Consider the following 19,729-nt stretch of genomic DNA (forward strand, 5'->3'; position numbering starts at 1 on the left):
TCAGGCTGGTTTCTATGGAAGCACGTCAGCGAATCAACATGAACATGTGATATGCAAAATTAAAATGGCTGTCTCATTAACCAGATTAATGTGTTTAATTTGATTAGGAAACGATGGTGTCAAAATGATCATTCAAATGTAATTCACCTAATATGCATTTGTAGACAGTATGCACGACAATGTGTTAAAAATGTAATTATCCGACTAGAACGCCTCTCCGCTTTACAATAACATATTACCACTTTCTGCACGCATTCTGTGTCTAAATGGTTGTGAAAATACATTCCAAGGCGATTGCTTTTTCATTTTCACTGCCTTCCACCTGTCAGTCACTCAGTCAATCAGGTGTGTGCTGACTGTGTCTGTGCAGGATATGTGTATGTATGTGATGATGTGTGTAAGGTGGATATGCATGTGCTATATGCATGTGCTAGTGTGTGTGTGTGTGTGTGCTAGTGTGTATGTGTGTGTGAGTGTGTGTGTGTAAGTGTGTGTGTTTGTGTTTGTGTGTGTGTGTGTGTGTGTGTGTGTGTGTGTGTGTGTGTGTGTAAGTGTGTGTGTTTGTGTTTGTGTGTGTGTGTGTGTGTGTGTGTGTGTGTGTGTGTGTGTGTGTGTGTGTGTGTGTGTGTCACTGATGGATACATGCGTGTGCTAGAATAGGGTGTGTGTTGAGACATGTATGTTGGAAGTGTGTGATAGACACGTGTGTGTCTGGGCTTTGTGTGTGTTGGATATGCCTGTGTCTGGGATATATGTGTTCTAAATATGTGTATGATAAATGTGTGTGCGCAGGATATGTGTTTGTGGGGAATGTGTGTTTTCTTGACATGTGCGTGTAGCTGGATATGTGTGAGCTGCATGTGTGTGTGTTGGATATGTGTCTGTGAGGGATGTGTGTGTACTGAGAGTGTATGCGTTCGGAAACTAGTAAGCGCCCAGGCAGATCTTACTTAGAGATGATCATTAGGGGAGAATAGAAGAAAAGACAGTTCGGTATTAAACATCCTGACCAGGATAGACGAGTAAGAAAGAGCCAGAGACAGAGGAAGGAGTTAGCATGAGCAGGGAGATAACATTCACCACTTTGGTAAACCCATCTATCGATTGGCATTACTTTCTAATCGACCGGCACTCTGGCAAATTGGATTTGATGCCCCTGAGACTACCTCTCCATTAAATTTCCAGACTGAAAGAAAAAAAAAGGAGATATTTCTCCACTATTTAACACCAGCAGATTCTCTTAAAAGCCTTGAGAGTAGCGGATCCATAGTTATATTCAAACCCCCTTCAGCTCATACACACACACACACACAGACACACACACAGACACACACACAGACACACACACACACACACACACACACACACATGGCTCCCTCAGCTCTGACCACGGAGAAGTAGAGGTGACAGACACAACATGGGGCCTTTTTTTAACACCCCACACATCCGCTAAGAGACCAGTAGTGCCTCCTCTCAGTACAGGAACCACTTCTGTTGAGAGACCAGAGGCATCCTTTCTAAAGGTGCCATTAAGCTACTCAAACGGTCGCGTCGGACAGTCGGGCTGTGGGCGGATAGTACGTAGTAGTTAGCATTTGTGTCCCGGTTATGGTGCTCCAATGGCCGCGGGTGCTCAAAACAATTCACTGCCACAAACAGCAGGTGGACAAGCGGTATACCTGCCGAAGATAAGCTATTTCATAACGATGGATATCGATAGTTGGCCTTGCTTCTCCACCATAACTGTTCCTTATTTACAGCTGTCACGACTCGAATGCAGCAGGTGACAGCAGACACATACCAATATGACTTTGTCTAATGTGTTATATACACCTGAAAGGGCAAACTTATCTCTATCATGGTGGGTTTTTTTTGTGGGAGAAACAGTAGCAATCGACAACAAAATGATATGCTTATCTTACACTATAGAAACTATTAAAAAACGATTCAATTAAATGAAAACGTTCTTATTTTCTCCGGTATTTTTGTCATATTCAGATTTTCAATGATGATTTCTGGGTAATTTTTGTGTTGTTGTCCAATCAATGTCAAATCTCTATTTGATCATGTGACGAGACGATACGATGCGTAGCCTAATGTTTACGAAGGGGCAACTGCTATCGTGAATTATACAATACATACTGTAAGTTGTGAAATGAAAGGAAAACACATCACAGTTAAAGTTGTATGAGTATTGATTGATTCACATCGATATGAATGGATGACATGCCTAACAAGTGGGTTTTAGTGGAGATTTCGAAAAATGATTGCAACATATTGAAAAATCCTGTGCTTACGTTGTATACTTGGACTTCAAGTTTACAAGAAAAAACAAATATCTTCAATGGTAAGACCCTTTTGTTGTGCCTCTTCTGGTGTAGCATACAATGTGAGTTTTATTTGGGCATTGCAGATGCCTATCATGTGTAATGGGTAAGCTATTTCATTCCGTTCTTGCAATGTGAATAATTTTATTTCAATATGCTTATCTCCCTTTCGTGCGCGGTTGTACTTTTAACGGGGCTTTGTGTGAGCGAGTGCATGTAGTCGGCCAATCACAGCCAAGTAGTATCCGTCGCCATGAACGGGCCGACAGAAATTTTAGCGGGGACATGGAGAGCTGTCCGAGGGCTCTGGAGAGCACGGAGAGGGCGTTTCAGCTACCTGAGAAGGCGTTCCAGCTACCTGAAGGCGTTCCTATGTGCCCAAAATCGTGCTGTACGGAGAAGTAAAATCCGACCTTAACAACAGGGGTCAGAATGTGGCATGACACCCCACAAGTCTGCTGAGAGACAGGTGGCATCCTTTCTAAGAACTTGGGTCAAAATGCGGCATGACACTTGGTCTCCCAGGGCACGTACTAGACATCTTGCTGCTGCTGTTCAGACCATGAGGACTTTCAGGAAATGGGAAATAACAAAGGACTATAATTTACTTCAAATGTTCTGTTGTCAAGCGGCAGACAGATTTATTATAGCTTTTGTATACTGCCAAGGGTGATTACTGCAAATTAAGTCAATGTCATTTATAATTTATTACAAATGGCCTATTAGGTTAAAAAAACGAATCATATGTCACACGTGTGTGTGTGTGCGTGCATACAGTACACGCATGTGCATATGAGTTTGTGAGTGCCCATTTATACAGTATGATTGTCTGTATAAATGGATTTCTGTATGTGTGTGTGTGTTGGTATACCTATGTGTGTGTGGAGGTATACCTATGTGTGTGTGTGTGTGTGTGTGTGTGTGGAGAATGATTGCAGACCATGACCAAGAACATGATTGCATTTCTTTGTCAGAGACAGAGAAGGAGCGTCAGAAAACATCCCTCATTGAGAGCACTCTCACTGTCAACCTCTCCTCAGTCACTTTCTTATTTTTACACACACACACTCACACACACACAGACACACACACACACACACACACACACACACACACACACACACAAACACACACACACCCACAAAGTGATTCACCGGACATTCCTGAAAAACACACACGCACACACTGAGACAGCAGCTGATTGGAGTGTGTCTGGCACTGATCTGGTACAATTGTGTTCTGTTATCTGTTACCAGACACACATGCACGCCCACACACTCACACACAACTACACACACACGTACACGCACGCACGCACACACACACACACACACACACACACACACACACACACACACACTAACACACACCTGAACACCTGCACACACACACACACATACAAACACACACACACAAATCTCAGTTAGGCCCCAGCTGTCATGTGTTGCCAACGCCTCTCTATCCCCTCTGCCCTTCTAGCACCTATGTTACACCAGTTGCCTAGTAAACAGTGACGTGCAGGACACTCGGCTCCCCTACTCAGGGTAAACGTAGCTGTGAGCGTCACTAAAACCCTGAGACTTCTGTGACACCTCGCTGAGTACTCCCCGAGGCCTCCCGCCTGAGCTGGAGGGGAGAGAACTACAGATGACAGACATGCTGTAAACCTCATTTCTATCCACAGGCCCCTCATCTTGTCTCACCTCATCTCCGACTCTTTCCCTTCCAGGGAGCATGGCTTCACGCCACCCCCTCAGCGGATGAATGCTTATGCCCTGGCTGTATGAACAGTTGAGGGATGCTAATGTGGTAGCTGCATAAACTGGCCCAGAAGCTAAACTGAGAGTGACGTCTGTGTCAGGATGCCCATCACAGGGATCACCAACTCACCACAGCAGACAGGAAGGGGCAGTACTAGGGGGGGTAAGGCAATACCACTCACTCACTCACTCAAACACACACATTTACATTTACATTTAGTCATTTAGCAGGCGCTTTTTTCCAAAGCGATGTGCAAGGGAAAGAACAGTCAAGCTAAGAGCAATAAAACCTGGTGTAACAATAAATACTGCTTTTTTGTTTTCAAGAAATAGAAAACGATATAGAAAGAAAAGAAGTGCGGGACTGTCACTGCTTAAGTGCAAGTTAAGCCAAAAAGCCAGTTAGGAAGGGAGGTGCTCTCTGAAGAGTTGGGTCTCCAAGAGCTTCTTGAAGGTAGAGAGGGACGCCCCTGCTCTGGTGGAACTACAACTGAGAATAGTCTGGATTGTCTTTGCTTGCAGAGGCGGCAGGCCAGACGACGTTCACTGGATGAGCGCAGCGTCCTGGTTGTAACATTTGCCCTTAAAAGAGCATTTAGGTAGGTGGGAGCAGAACCAGCAAGCACTCTGTAGGCAAGCATAAGTGACTTGAACTTAATGCGAGCAGCTACAGGCAGCCAGTGGAGCTCAATGAGTAGCGGGGTGACATGTGCCCTCTTTGGTTGGTTGAACACCAGATGCGCGTTCTGGATCATCTGTAGTGGGTTCACCATGCAAGCCGGCAGGCCCGTTAGGAGGGCGTTGCAGTAGTCAAGGCGGGAACTAACCAAGGTTTGCACCAGCAGCTGGGTGGCATACTGGGTTAGGTACGGCCTGATTTTGCGGATGTTGTATAGCGCAAAGCGGCATGACCTAGAGACAGAGGGTTAGTTGGTCATCAATAATGACCCCGAGGTTTCTTGCTGTTTTGGATGGAGCAAGAGATTAAAAAAGAGTCAACTCACACACTCACCCACTCACACACACACACACCACACACACACAGACAAACAGACAGACACAACGAGTGTGTGTGAGAGACAGAAAGAGAGTGAGTGTGTGTGAGAGAGTGAAAGGGAGCATGTGTGTGTGTGTGTGTGTGAGAGAGAGAGTGTGTGTGTGTGAGAGAGAGAGAGTGTGTGTGTGTGTGAGAGAGGGAGAGAGTTTGTGTGTGTGTGACAGAGAGAGAGAGTGTGTGTGTGAGAGAGAGAGAGTGAGTGTGTAAAAGATGAATCTGAGGCCGTCGTTCACAGTGCCAGTGCCCTGCTGCTTTCATATTCCTGCAAGGCAAGCTGGCAGCAGAGCAAGCCTAGATGCAGCCGGGCCCAGCAGCCCATAAATCAGGGGGGGAAGCAGGAGGCCAACCACAGTCTGGGCTCATTATAAAAGATAGATGGGACCATGCCAGAGAAATCTAGCGCTACCCCGAAAAGCCACGACTGATGCAAGAACTCACCAAACATGAAATCCTTTTCTAGACAACCAGGCTCGCTCTCTGAGAGCGTGTGTGTGTGTGTGTGTGTTTCCGGAGAGTGACCGTAATGTCCTCTAGGAGGAAATGAGTATGTGTGTGCCTTTGATGAAATACATTTGTCTTTGTAATGTGTAGTTGAATGCATTAATATATCTGTGTCTGTACATGTGTGAGAATGGGTGTGCTTGCATGTCTAATCAAGAGTGTGTGCTGGCGTGGACGTGAGTGTGTTTGTACATGTGTGTTTTCTGTTATTTGTGTTTAAGTTTGAGTGTGTGTTGACGAGGATGTGAGGGTGATTGAAGGTGTGTTTTCTGTTCTTTGTGTTTAAGTTTGAGTGTGTGTTCTGTGTTGACGAGGATATGAGGTTGATTGAAGGTGTGTTTTCTGTTATTTGTGTTGATGTCTGGAAACGTGTCAAAATGGATGGGAGGGTGTTGCCTGTTGTTTGTGTTTGTGTTGATGTTTGTTAAAATGGACGAGAAGTCGGCCAACTGCATCAACAGGCACTGAATTCCGAAGGTTGTCATATTCCAAAAATGAATTTGAGCATGTCTGCCTGAGTCCATTATTATTACAGAAACGTTTGCGCACACACACACACACACACAAACACACACACACACACACGCACACACACACACACACACAGACACACACAGACACACGCACACACACACACACACACACAATACAAACTCTTGTCTCTTCATGACAATCTCTTCATGGTTTCATTAGTCATCCCTGGCTGTGTATGGAAGACGTCTAAATCACCGCACCACTACATGACAGTCTACTCCAAAGACAATGCTTTATACACACACACACACACAAACACACACACACACACACACACTGTACACACACACACTCACACACATACACACACACACACACACACACACACACACACTCCAAAATATCAGTGCGTTGATGGCAAGGGGCCTTGCATGAAGGTGCTGCATAATTCAGCACTGTTCCCAGTCTAATTAAAAATTGGCTGGCCAAGGCTCAGGGCCCAGAGCAAGGGGACACACACACGCAAACATACATACACACGCATGGACACACACACACATATACACAGCATATAAACACACACACACACACACACAGGAAATCACACACACACACACACACGCACATAGACACACACACACACGCACGCACACACACACATGTACACACCATATAAACACACACACACACAGACATACACACACACACACACACACACACATTGCTGCAGCTCTTTCAGCCAAGCAGAAGCCTACTCAGGGGTTAAAGATCCAATTAGTCTGTGATCAGTGACAATGTCTAGCAGCTGTAGCATCCAATCAGGAGGCAGAACAGTCAGAGCATCAAATCAACACACAGAGCAGTCAGAGCAACCAACCATCAGCAAGAGCAGTGGCATTGACAACTCATTAGGTAGAGCAGTCAGGTCACACCAACCAACAGAGAGAACAGTGTCTATGTGGTCATAGAATGGTGTCACAGAAGACAAGCAATACACACATACAGATATGACAAACACACACACACACAGATATGACAAACACACACACACACACACACACCCACACACACACACACAAACACACACACACACACAGACAGATATGACAAACACACACTCTGACCTGCCATATGAGGGGGGCAGGTGTTGATGACCACCTTGCAGGAGAACGACTCAGACAGTGTCCTCACTTCCACACTGTCATCTCCCTGTGTGAAATACAAATATACAGTATTATTTAAACAGTTATTTGGACAGACACATATTTACATTCTCACACAAACACACACACACACACACACACACACACACACACACGCGCGCGCTTGCGCGCACACACAAACACACATTTTGAAATCACACTCATAACAGCTTGCAACTCAACTAACACGCACACACACACACACTCTAAAACACACTTTGGAGATAAAAGATAATTTAAATGTTTCACAAATACATTGAACCTGCAAACAAAACATTTAAATAACTCCTCTGCAGCGGCTGTCTTTGAGAGGAAGGCCTGGCGTTGATATTCAGCTCTAGGACGGCTCTTCTCAGGGGGCTATTTCTGAAACATATGCCCAGGAGGCTCCCGCCGTGCTTCTCATAGGAGGGCTGTGTAGGGTGGGGAGGGCTGGTGGACAACCCCCTGGGGCCTGGATCTACTCTAGTTGGGGAGTTATGTTGACACTAATGGATGTACCCCAAGGCGAATAAAGGCGTGGAGGAGGGGGGGGGCATTTTTGATGGAAGGGCTAAAGTATAAAAGCAAACACATACTCAGACAAACACACACACACATGCATGCACGCACACACACACACACTCTACAATAATTTTACTTTGAAGAACAGTCACCAAAGGCAATACTTGAAATATAAAAGATAATGATAAAACAGCTGTGTCATATTTGTAATTGTTATGTAGGGAGAGTTTAAATAAGCACACACACACACACACACACACACACACACACACACACACACACACACACACACACCCACACATACACACTCACAGACACACACACACACACATTCTAACATTGTCAATGACTCTACAGCTGATTATTCACTTCCCTTCTGCGTGTTGTCTTTGAGCTCTGTGTGCAGCATATTTGACACGCTTTACACTTGTCAATTACACAAACACACACTCACCTCACTCAAAGACAACATTATACTCCATTGTTAGTCTATGTCAACGGCTTTGCTTTTTGTAAATAAACAGTATTTTGTTTGAACTCTCCTCCGCATCCTGTCATATTTTGTCAAACCTACACAGAGATTATTAATCCCACAAAGACAGAGAGAATCCCGGGTGCCAGGGCTTCGGTGGATATGCGATGGCAGTTTGTTTGCTGGAGACTCTTCCCTGTTCAAACACTGCACACCTGCTCAACAAGGCCTGTGTTCTCTCCTGATAATTACCTTCAACAGGAGACAAGAATAACTTCGACCAGCATAAAGACACAGAGAGACGGGGGAAGAGACAGAAAGAATGAGAGAAGAGGCAGGTGGAGGGGTGGTGACAGAGAGAGAGAGAGAGAGAGAGAGAGAGAGAGAGAGAGAGAGAGAGAGAGTAAGAATGAGGAGAGAGGGAGTTGAAAGAAAGGAAAAGATGGGGACAATCACAGAGAGAGGAAGAAATAAACAGGGGGGATGGAAAAGAGAGATTGTGTGTGTGTGTGTGTGTGTGTGTGTGTGTGTGTGTGTCGGAGCGAGGAAGAGAGAGAGAGAGATCCTAATCGCTTCACCACACCACTTCTGCTTAGATTGAGCCTTTACCTGGCATATGGCGGTCACGGGCGAGCTGAGCTGCACCCGCTCAATACCGACCCGCTCCGCCAAACGCTCTGACAGCTGCTGGGTGCCCCCCTGAGGAGAAGGACGGAAGTGTCAAACACACACACACACACACACGTACATACATATTGTACATGTGTATGCATCTATGTACATGTGTATGTATGTGAGGGGGAGAGAGAGAGAGAGAGATGTATGCAGAAATCTGTGTGTGTGTGTGTGTGTGTGTGTGTGTGTGTGTGTGTGTGTGTGTGTGTGTGTGTGTAAAAGAGAGAGAGAGAGAGATACATACAGATATGTGTGTGTGTGTGTGTGTGTGTGTGTGTGTGTGTGTGTGTGTGTGTGTGTGTGTGTGTGTGTGTGTTGTGTGTGTGTGTGAGAGAGAGAGAGGTAGAGAGAGAAAGAAAGAGAGATGCATACAGATATCTCTGCTTGTCTGAGAGATTTTTGTAATCGTATTCTTATAAGTATTCTTATCATTTTAAACAGATATTGTATCTAAGACATTGCTTTGTTGTGTTTAAAATATGTTCGTTTTGGCAACGCCGCTTTGAAAGAAGCCTTATTTGAATTAACTTGAATTGAATTGAAAGAGACAGAGGGGGGAGGGGGCAAAGAGGAAATATAGGTGTTTGTGAGTTTAATATCTAGCTCTTGTTTTGTCTCGAATCGTCAGCATGTTTGTTCACAGGAGCAGCACGCCCGAGCGCTCCTGTTAAAACCTGTCAAGTTGCTCTTCATCTCAGCTATTTCACAGCCAAATGCAGAGGAAGCCAGTCAGACATGAACATGTGCATTCTGTGTTTCGGCAACCGGAGACAGAGGACAACGAGCGCTGCTGCTGCTCCCGCTCCTCTCTGACTCACAACTCTTCCTCCTCCTGCACCTCTCTCAGAGTTTCTCCTCCTCCTGCTACTCTCTAAGAGTTTCTCCTCCTGCTCCTCTCTGACTCACAGCTGCTCCTCCTCCTGCTCCTCTCTGACTCACAGCTGCTCCTCCCCCTGCTCCTCTCTCACAGTTGCTCCTCCTCCAGCTCCTCTCTGACTCACAGCTCCTCCTCCTGCTCCTCTCTGACTCACAGCTGCTCCTCCTCCTGCTCCTCTCTCAGAGCTGCTCCTCCTCCTGCTCCTCTCTCACTCACAGCTTCTCCACCTGCTCCCCTCTCACTCACATCTTCTCCAACTGCTCCTCCCCCTGCTCCTCTCTCACAGTTGCTCCTCCAGCTCCTCTCTGACTCACAGCTCCTCCTCCTGCTCCTCTCTGATTCACAGCTGCTCCTCCTCCTGCTACTCTCTCAGAGCTGCTCCTCTCTCAGAGCTGCTCCTCCTCCTGCTCCTCTCTGATTCACAGCTGCTCCTGCTCCTCTCTAAGAGCTGCTCCTCCTCCTGCTCCTCTCTGATTCACAGCTGCTCCTGCTCCTCTCTCAGAGCTGCTCCTCCTGTTCCTCTCTGACTCACAGCTGCTTTTCATCCTGCTCCTCCTCCTGTTCCTCTCTGACTCACAGCTGCTCCTGCTCCTCTCTAAAGGTGCCATTAGGGTACTCAAACGGTCATGTCGGATAGTCGGGCGGTGGGCGGGCGGCCGGATAGTACGTAGTAGTTAGCATTTGTGTCCCATAATGGTGCTCCAACTGCCTTGGGTGCTGAAAACAATTCACTGCCACAACAGCAGTCGAAGTAGCGATTTACCTGCCGAAGATAAGCTAATTCATGACAATGGATCTCATTAGTTGGCCTTGCCTCTCCACCAAGTGTCGCTTACTTACCACTGACACTGCTCAAATGCAGCAGGTGTCGCATAACAACCGGACTTTGTCTAATGTTATATATACACCTGAAAGGGCAAACTTATCTCTATCATGGTATTTTTTGTGGGAGAAACAGTAGGAATCTACAACAAAATTATATGCTTATCTTACACTATAGAAACTTTTAAAAAACGATTCAATTAAATGAATACGTTCTTATTTTCTTCGGTATTTTCGTCGTATATATACAGATTTTCAATGATGATTTCTGGGTAATTTTTGTGTTGTTGTCCAATCAATGTCAAATCTCTATTTGATCATGTGACGAGACGATACGATGTGTAGCCTAATGTTTACGAAGGAGCAACTGCTATCGTGAATTATACAATAAATAAGTTGTGAAATGAAAGGAAAACACATCCCAGGTAAAGTTGTATGAGTATTGATTGATTCACATCGATATGAATGGACGACATGCCTAACGAGGGGTTTTTAATGGAGATTTCGAAAAATTATCGCAACATATTGAAAAATCCCATACTTACGTTGTATACATGGACTTCAAGTTTACAAGAAAAAACAAATATCTTCAATGGTAAGACCCTTTTGTTGTGCCTCTTCTGGTGTAGCATACAATGTGAGTTTTATTTGGGCATTGCAGATGCCTATCATGTGTAATGTGTAGGCTATTTCATTCCGTTCTTACAATGTGAATAATTTAATTTCAATATGCCTATCTCCCTCTCGTGCACGGTTGTTCTTTTAACGGGGCTTGTTTGTGTGAGCGAGTGCATGTAGTAGGCTATCTGTTGATGCCGGAGTTTAATAAAGGCAGGTGGGTTTTGAATATGGCGGTATTGTGATATATAGGGAATTGTTTTCAAGGAAAGGATCTGCGCCTTTGACAGTGGCTGTTGTTTGTATGGATGTAAAGGGAATGAAACAGGAAACGCGAGGTCCAGAAATGATGTCGTATGGAAATGATGTCGTAGCAGGCCAATCACGGCCAAGTAGTATCCGTCGCCATGAACGGACCGACAGAAATTTTTGCGGGGACATGGAGAGCTGTCCGAGGGCTCTGGAGAGCACGGAGAGGGCGTTTCAGCTACCTGAGAAGGCCTTCCAGCTACCTGAAGGCGTTCCTATGTGCCCAAAATCGTGTTGTACGGAGAAGTCTAATTCGGCCTTTAGAGCTCCTCCTCCTCCTGCTCCTCTCTGACTCACAGCTGCTTCTCATCCTGCTCCTCTCTCAGAGCTGCTCCTCATCCTGCTCCTCTCTAACCCAGGCCTGCTGCTCCTCCCTCTTCTGTAAGATCAGGTGTGCTGATATTGTCTAACTTGAGTCATCAGCAGCTACTGTAAGGTAGCTCCTTATCCATCACTGTGACAGAGACCTCAATTAATCTCATGCTCCATCCCTCTCTTTCTCTCTCTCCTATCATCCTATCAATCTAAGCATCTTTTTTCTGTATATTTCTGAATCGCTCCTTCTCTATCTCTCTCCTATCATCCCATCATTCTATATATCTTTCTGTTCTGTGTAAATCGGAATCTCTCTCTGTTTCCTGCTATTCATCTCTTTCGCTCTTTTTCTGTGAGTTTTTGTCTGAGTTTCTGTTTCTGTCTCTCTCTCTGTCTCTCTCTCTATACCTCTCGCCCTCTCCCTCTCCTTCTCTCTCTTTCTTTCTTTACCTCTCTCTCTCTCTCTCTCTCCTTCTCCTTCTCCCTCTCCCTCTATCAGTGTGCAGTAATGGTGGGAGTGGGTCTGGGGGAGATGGGGACCTCACCTTTACTGTAAACTCCTGTGCGCCCCCGGGACTGGTCTCCAGCAGCTGGAGGATCCCCCCAGCAGCGGCCGAGTACATCAGGAGGTACAGGAAGCTCATCTGAGTCGGCTCCACCCCAAACACAGCACGGCTAGCCACACCCATCTCCTCCTTCAGCTCTGCACACACACACAAACACACACACACACACACACACACACACACACACACACACACACACACACACACACACACACACACACACACACACACGTGCACACAGACAAAAAAAACACAAACAACATCTTCCTCTCTTAGCTGTCTGAAAAGGGAAATTCAGGGAAAGCACACAGTTGGTTTGAATCAAACCTCACTTGACATTCATTCAGTGTGTCCTGGCAGGGACATGTGTCAAAATCTCACCACTTCTCCACTAGTGTACCTCAGGGATGGGTACTTATCAATGTTCAACTTATCAACTTATCAAGCTCCTATCAATGTTATGAGAATGACATTCAACTCTACTCTTCCTTCCCCTCTGATGACTCCACAATATCAGCTCAAATCTCAGCGATTTTTCAGTTTGGGTGAGGAATTGAGACCTTCAGCTTAACTCCTGGTATTCCCTGCCAATCCGGCTATCCAATAATATATTAACATCCAGCTTGGTTGATCTACATTGACCCCAACTAAAACTACACGACACTTGGGTGTTATAATCGATGACCAAATACATTTTGTCTGAGCATGTAGCTTTGGTCTCAAGGTCTTGTCGGTTCACTCTATAGTATTTGGAAGCTCAAACCCTATCGCATATAATATGCTATACAACTTCTTGTGCAGGCCCTGGTTGATTATAAACTAGAATATTGCATTCAAATTTGAATGGGCATGCATGCATGAGTAGTAAGACCGGCGTGTTCAGTCTTTGATGGGCCAAACAGGTCACATTTAATTCCTCTGATGGTCAACCTTCACTGGCTCCCTGTAGCTGCTAGAATTAAATTTGAATCGCTCACTCTCGCCTATAGGACAGCCACTGGATCAGCACCAACCTATTTAACCACCATGACTCAGCGTTAGTCACTTTGCACTTCACCTGTCTCTAATTAGTTAATTTGTTTGTGGCATACTTTATAATTATAATGATAGATTTGATTATTATTATTTATAATAATAATAATAATAATAATTCATGGTTTTTACCTTAAATGTTTATGCCTTCATATTTTGTAAGACGCTTTGGACAAAAGTGTCTGCAAAATACTGCAACTATAATGTTCTAAGCTATACTAAAAGAGTGTGGCCATTTGCGTCCCAGTCCACCTCCGAATGTGGTCTAAGTGATCAGGACTGCATTTCATTGATCATCCACCATAGTACCCATGGAGAGAGTGTTGTCATAGTCACTATTATTAACTACAGTATCATAGTGCTCCTTATTTCAGGCCCCGGGATAAAAAAAATTACAGGCAAAAAATGGCCGGTTAAAAACAGTTATAGATCAAAAAGTCTTTAACCGATCAGTCAAATCAGTTCGATATTTATTCAGCAACGCTTGGGGGAAACGCACCCCCCCATCTTAATGAATCTTTAGTGCATTCACCCCTACGCTGTCCAGTGTCCACCTTTGATCGGCTCATATAAGGCACATGATAATACCAGGTGTGAACAGCCTCATACATAGATGTAGTTTTGTTGTGGACTCCACAAACTTTCAGACAAAACACACTGCCCTTTCATGTTCTGTTCTGAGGCCAACTGCTATAAAAAATCCATTTCAAATGCTTCTCCAAAAATGTATGCTTTTTTTCCAGGACATCCCGAATTCACACAAACCCATCAAACTTTGACTCAAAAAAGGGAAGCAAGCAGCAAGGGTATCTACCATTTGATTGTGGTGCGGATGAAGTGCACACTAGCTGGAGTAAGATAAAGAAAATTGCATGAGCCTTCATGCCATAATGTGTTGCAATAATACAATAATCAATAATAATAATACAATAGTTAATAAACTGCCTTTTTATAGGACATGTGACACGAGAGAAAAACAGGATGTGGACTCAGATGTTTTGTCAATTAGATTACAGTCACAATTAGGCAATCAGCAAACACTTTTATCAAAAGTAATTTACCCTGTAAACTTATAATGTTGAGTGCAGGTTAGTAGTGTGGTGCACTGCTGTGTAGTGAATTTATTTAAGCTACTATGGTCTTTCACAATAGAGGCTACTAGCAATGGTCACTGCATTTAGTATGTGGACCCAACAGAGTGTCCTGTTACATGTGGAGTGACTGAATGGATGGCCATTTGGACTCCTGTTCTACACGGGGTGACAGAGTGGAAGGTGATTGGGCTTCCTATTTCATGCGGGGTGAGTGAGTGTAGGCCATTAGGCCAAAAGTGCAACTATGCTTCACCCTGTGCCACCATCCTTTTAAAGCAGAGAAGTGCTTTACTCATGCCTTTGCACTTAAACTTTCCATTCACAGAATGGCTTTTTATAGTATCACCCACATCTCTGCCGAGGCAAATCACTGTGATTTTCCGTTATGGAGCCCGCTCTTCGCGCGCGTGAGGCTGCACAGCCAGCACTAAGACTAATGTCTATGAATATCCACCCTGCCAGCTAGCAGCTCTTCAGACTTCCTTCCTGACATGGAATGTTTAATGGCATGCAGCGTTATGCAGAAGGCACTCTGTTCACGGCATGAATCATTCGGCCAATTCTATGCAAATGTCCATTTTATGCCACATCCGTAACAAGGTGCAAATAATGTAATATGTAAATTCATTTCTAGGACTTTGAAGATTTGTCAGCGAGAGGTTACAGCAGACTACTCCTGTCTGACACATGAAGGGATTATCAAATAAACTTCCATGGAAGTGTTTTCTACCATACCTCTGGTCCACACCTGCTGCTCGATGTAGGAGGCGAAAGTCATGCTGTCCAAGCGCACAGCATCAGGACTCCGCCACGGCTCCTCCACACACACCGACTTACACAGCCTGTCAATCTGACATCACATTCTGTCACTTTGACATCATATCATATCAATCTGATATTAAAGCCTAGCAAAATGACATCACATCCTGTCGCCCAAATCACAGCCAGTCAATCTAATATAACATCCTTTCAATTTAACATCATATCCTGTCAATGTGACATCTCCAAAACATGCTAGTCAAGCATTACTTTAAAAAAACCTTTTTCACTATGAAGCTGAGACTGCAATTGCTGGTATATGGGCATGTAGGTTGTATCCATGCATCACATAGGTGGACCCTGATCTACACATAAGACACCTTTCAGATTTAGTCTATGCATGGCAGGCTACCACATCTGCATGTACTTGTAAAAATAGACGATGGAGAGGGAAAGAAAGGCAGAAAGGGGAGGTGGGAGAAAGTGAGTGAGTGAGTGAAAAAGAAAGCTTTCCTGTTAAAAGGAAACTACAAAAGGATTAATAAAAATGAGGCGTAATATTTTGTGAATTATTATACATAAATTAAGGCTGAAAATACTTAATATCCATCCATAATCCATCTCAGAAACTTCTATGAACTACATTTACATATAGTCACTTTTATCCAGAGTGACTTACAAGGATACACATTTTACGTTTTACACTGATGGCACGCTGCACATCAGGAGCAATTAGAGGTTCGGTGTCTTACTCATGGACGCTTCAACAGGGAACCGATAGCAACCTTCTGATTACTAAACGACTTCTCTACCTCCGGTACCACTGTAGCCCGCTAGCTACCATAAACAAGCCGATAATAACCATATTGCAACAAAACTTAAATGCAAAGTGGACTGGAGGTCACTAAAGACTTTACACGTCCATTTACTTCTCTCTGTGTCAAACTATGCAACATCTCATCAAATATCTATACTGGGTTACAATTATTGTGTTATCCCATAAACCTACTGGCACATGTGAATGTCATCGCACAGTGTAATTGCATTCATACCTTAAAATTACACATTAAACATTGAAGGGCAGTATACAGGTAATTCTTTCTATACAGAACTATTCCACAAAATCACTTCAGCCCCAGCATGTGGAACACACCACAAGTTTTCAACCCCCAACTAAATCATTATATATAAAGAAAACACTGAAACGCCTTTGACTTCCACTCTCAGGAGAAATTGCTTTCTTGCTACAGTTAGGACTTTTCTGAGGGGCTTGAAAGTGCCTAACGTTTTGCACCCATTTTTCATTTAATGATCTGTTGTGTTTACATTTAACGGAGTCTGCACACCTACCTTCCAAATGAACTGCGCGAAGTCTAGCATGACCAGCGGGGAGTATGATGGGGTACTGGAGGTGTAATGGCTGATCTTAGCCCTAGGACCACCCATATGATGTACCTTCTTGCCCTGGGTGTATTGCAGCCTTACTTCCAATCCAAGTTCCTCTATGAGTTGCATTACATGTGTCTGAGAACTGGAAATAATAGCATTGGAGACTATCAAAGTGAGTGCAAACCTTTCACACAACATAAGAGATATTGCTGTCTTAAAACTGTGTCAGAGCGCAAGTCAATTTATAAATATTTCAGCCCTTAGAGGACTCCCCATGGACACGTTCAGAGTAAAATGCTTTGATAGACTACTTCTTGGTAGGTAAGCTACATTATTCTCCCTGCATAACCGCATTTGTGATGATTATGCTCAGCCTGCATTGTTTAGTGTTTCCGATGAGACGCTTCCACAAGCCTTGCTGGCTGACATATTGTAACAACCTGTTCCGTGTAATATCAAGTCGACTGGTAACAGAACATGCTATTACCACATATGTAAACTACCTTGCAACCCACTGCCCTCCTAAATCCCAGCGGTCAACTCCACTGACAGCCGTTACATCCTGAGTAAGAGTTCGTCCTCCTACTCGATCTACGATCAGAAAACAAAAGTATAAATTAGGCCTAGCCTATTTAATGTGAAATACAATCGATAAGAAAATAAGATATATTAACCAACCTTTCCCTTCCAAAATCAAAAGTTTTAACTTTGCATCTCTCTTCAGTAGGTTATGGGCTGCACTTAGTCCAGATAGCCCAGCCCCGACAATAACAATGTCATACATATCCTGCTGTGTTGAACTGCTATACTTCAAATAATGGTTGTTAAGAAGGCTATGCGTCAAACACAGAATCAAAGAAATGGCCGAGGAACGATCCTTATTAAGTAGGCCTACAGCGAACAAGCCTGGATAATTTCTTATCGTGTCGGACTTTTGATTAGGGGTAGAGTTCAGCTAAACTGAGGTCACCCCCGTAGAATTCTACGAACGGTGACGAGGCTAGGAATGTGTAGATGGGTGGGCTTTTGAGAAATAGGGTAGGTCCACGGACGGATTATGGATTATGAAACGTGTAACCCGGTAGGCCCGTTCGGTAATACATCCCTGGGTAGGTTGGCCACTATTTTCTTTATGTTCACTCACATTGATATATGTCTGACTACAAAATAGAACAATGATTGGTCTCTGAGTGTGTCCGTTTTTCATGGTTGTACAGCGCCTCTGTTAACTATCGTTCATGAGCTGTAAGTAAACCTACCAGGTGACAAACACGGCAACTTCCCGGTGTAGCCAGGTCTGCAGGCAGAGTGGTGCACTAGTCTTCACAGGAAACATAGCGAGAACGAGTGAGCCGTGGTCCATTAGGTGCAGTCTCTAGGTGTGCTACATGCACTAAAATAATTGTCCCCCATCCTGATGAAATTGTCTATGGTGCATGCATTAGCGCACTAGAAAGTGCGAAATGACTCGTTTGAGGCCGTGAAAATATGGTCACTCACTCCGGTAACTTAAAACTTAGCTTTACAGGTTTTTGTTTTCAATTGTTTGAACTTATGACACAATAGCCAAACCTATAACTCATGTGCCAACTCCTAAACAAATTCTGCTGAACTATAAACACATGTCCTGCTTCTAAACCACACTTTCTTCAAAACACTTCACACAATCCTCTCTATTTTGAACACTTCATCAATGCCAAATCTCCTTGTGTTCGGACAGAACACACTACCATTCAAATGACAAAACTGCCATTTCAAAGGCTGATCAAAGTTCAATTGCAAACCAAGCTTTAGCAATATATGGGCCACAGGGGAGCTCCTGGTTTGGATAACAATGAATGGGAACAATGAAGTGAGAGGTGATCAGGTGAGAGGTGATCAGAGAGGCAGAGGAGTGAGAGTAAGGAGGAGGAGGAAGAGCAAGAAGGAGAGCCATTATCTATGATGAGATTCGAGCCACTGAGGTGATGTGCTTTGACATATAGACTACAGCACTTTTGGGAAAAATAAAGAAATATTTTTGCTGTATATTTGTGTGTTGTTTTGCAGATTTTCTCGATTGCTTACACACATTTAGAGGATCACGGGCCAACTTAATCTTAATTTTCTTTGCAAAGCAAGAGTCTTCTCTGGCGAATGGGTTCACTATTTCTTATTGCTTTCACACACATTTCTTCAAGTTTTAACAAAACAGTTACGGTAACATAATTCTCAGAGAAAGACACACAACCTAATTGAATAACCAGGTTAACACATTGCAGACACTTAGCAGCAGCCTACTACAGTAAACCTGCTCTCTATATTCTAAATATCATCAGCAGTCAACACCTGTGTGAACTCTCTGTGCACAACTAATCAAGTAGTTCTCAACCTATAAAAGAGGTCAATAGATTGATTTTGATAACAAGCATGGATCGAGGAGGCAACCACCAACAACCTCAGCAAGGACTAGTACGAGGACATGAAGAGGCTGTGGTAGAGGTAGAGGGGCCCCTGTCAGGGGACGTGGCATTCCTGTAAGTTGCCTAAGGTCAACAGTCATTGATCACATAGTCAATCATGACCTCTCCATGAGAGAGGCTGGCCAAAGGGTTCAGCCAAACCTGAGCCGTCATACTGTGGCATCAATTGTTTGTACATTCGGCAATAACAAAATGACACTTTGCTGGCCTTTATAGTCAATTTACTGCACTGTGTTTCATTGTATTTGCACTCTTAGCAACAACCATTTCAAAACTTTTGTAAAGTGTGTTGCCACAATACAATGTAGTACTGTAGTTTCACTAAAGTAATTTACAACATATATGGTAGAATTCTGATTACTGTATATTTACAGCCTATTGCACTATTTTTACAGAATCAACACACTGGTGGCAGGGGAAAATGTTCACTGTAGAACAGATTTGACCTTTTTACTGTATTCTTATTTTTACTTCTTACAGTATCCAATGTAATGTGGAAAATTGACTGCAATTA

At 44.0% G+C, this 19,729-nt stretch overlaps 1 protein-coding gene across 1 annotated transcript in view; it reads right to left on the minus strand.

Annotated features, from left to right (window-relative positions):
• LOC308372556 (putative flavin-containing monoamine oxidase A) overlaps window positions 1–17,537 on the minus strand; it is a gene marked incomplete at both ends in the record, with an annotated part of 36,327 nt that extends 18,790 nt beyond the window's left edge. Inside the window, 7 exons of the mRNA XM_080847747.1 lie at window positions 7,244–7,328; window positions 8,907–8,996; window positions 12,459–12,616; window positions 15,341–15,455; window positions 16,715–16,895; window positions 17,257–17,344; window positions 17,432–17,537. Of these exons, the coding sequence (XP_080703873.1) occupies window positions 7,244–7,328; window positions 8,907–8,996; window positions 12,459–12,616; window positions 15,341–15,455; window positions 16,715–16,895; window positions 17,257–17,344; window positions 17,432–17,537 (823 nt within the window). The remainder of the gene's footprint in view (window positions 1–7,243; window positions 7,329–8,906; window positions 8,997–12,458; window positions 12,617–15,340; window positions 15,456–16,714; window positions 16,896–17,256; window positions 17,345–17,431) is intronic.
• Window positions 17,538–19,729: the final 2,192 nt, after the last annotated feature.

Source organism: Sprattus sprattus (genome assembly GCF_963457725.1).
Source record: "Sprattus sprattus genome assembly, chromosome: 11".
Taxonomy (NCBI): Eukaryota; Metazoa; Chordata; class Actinopteri; order Clupeiformes; family Clupeidae; genus Sprattus; species Sprattus sprattus.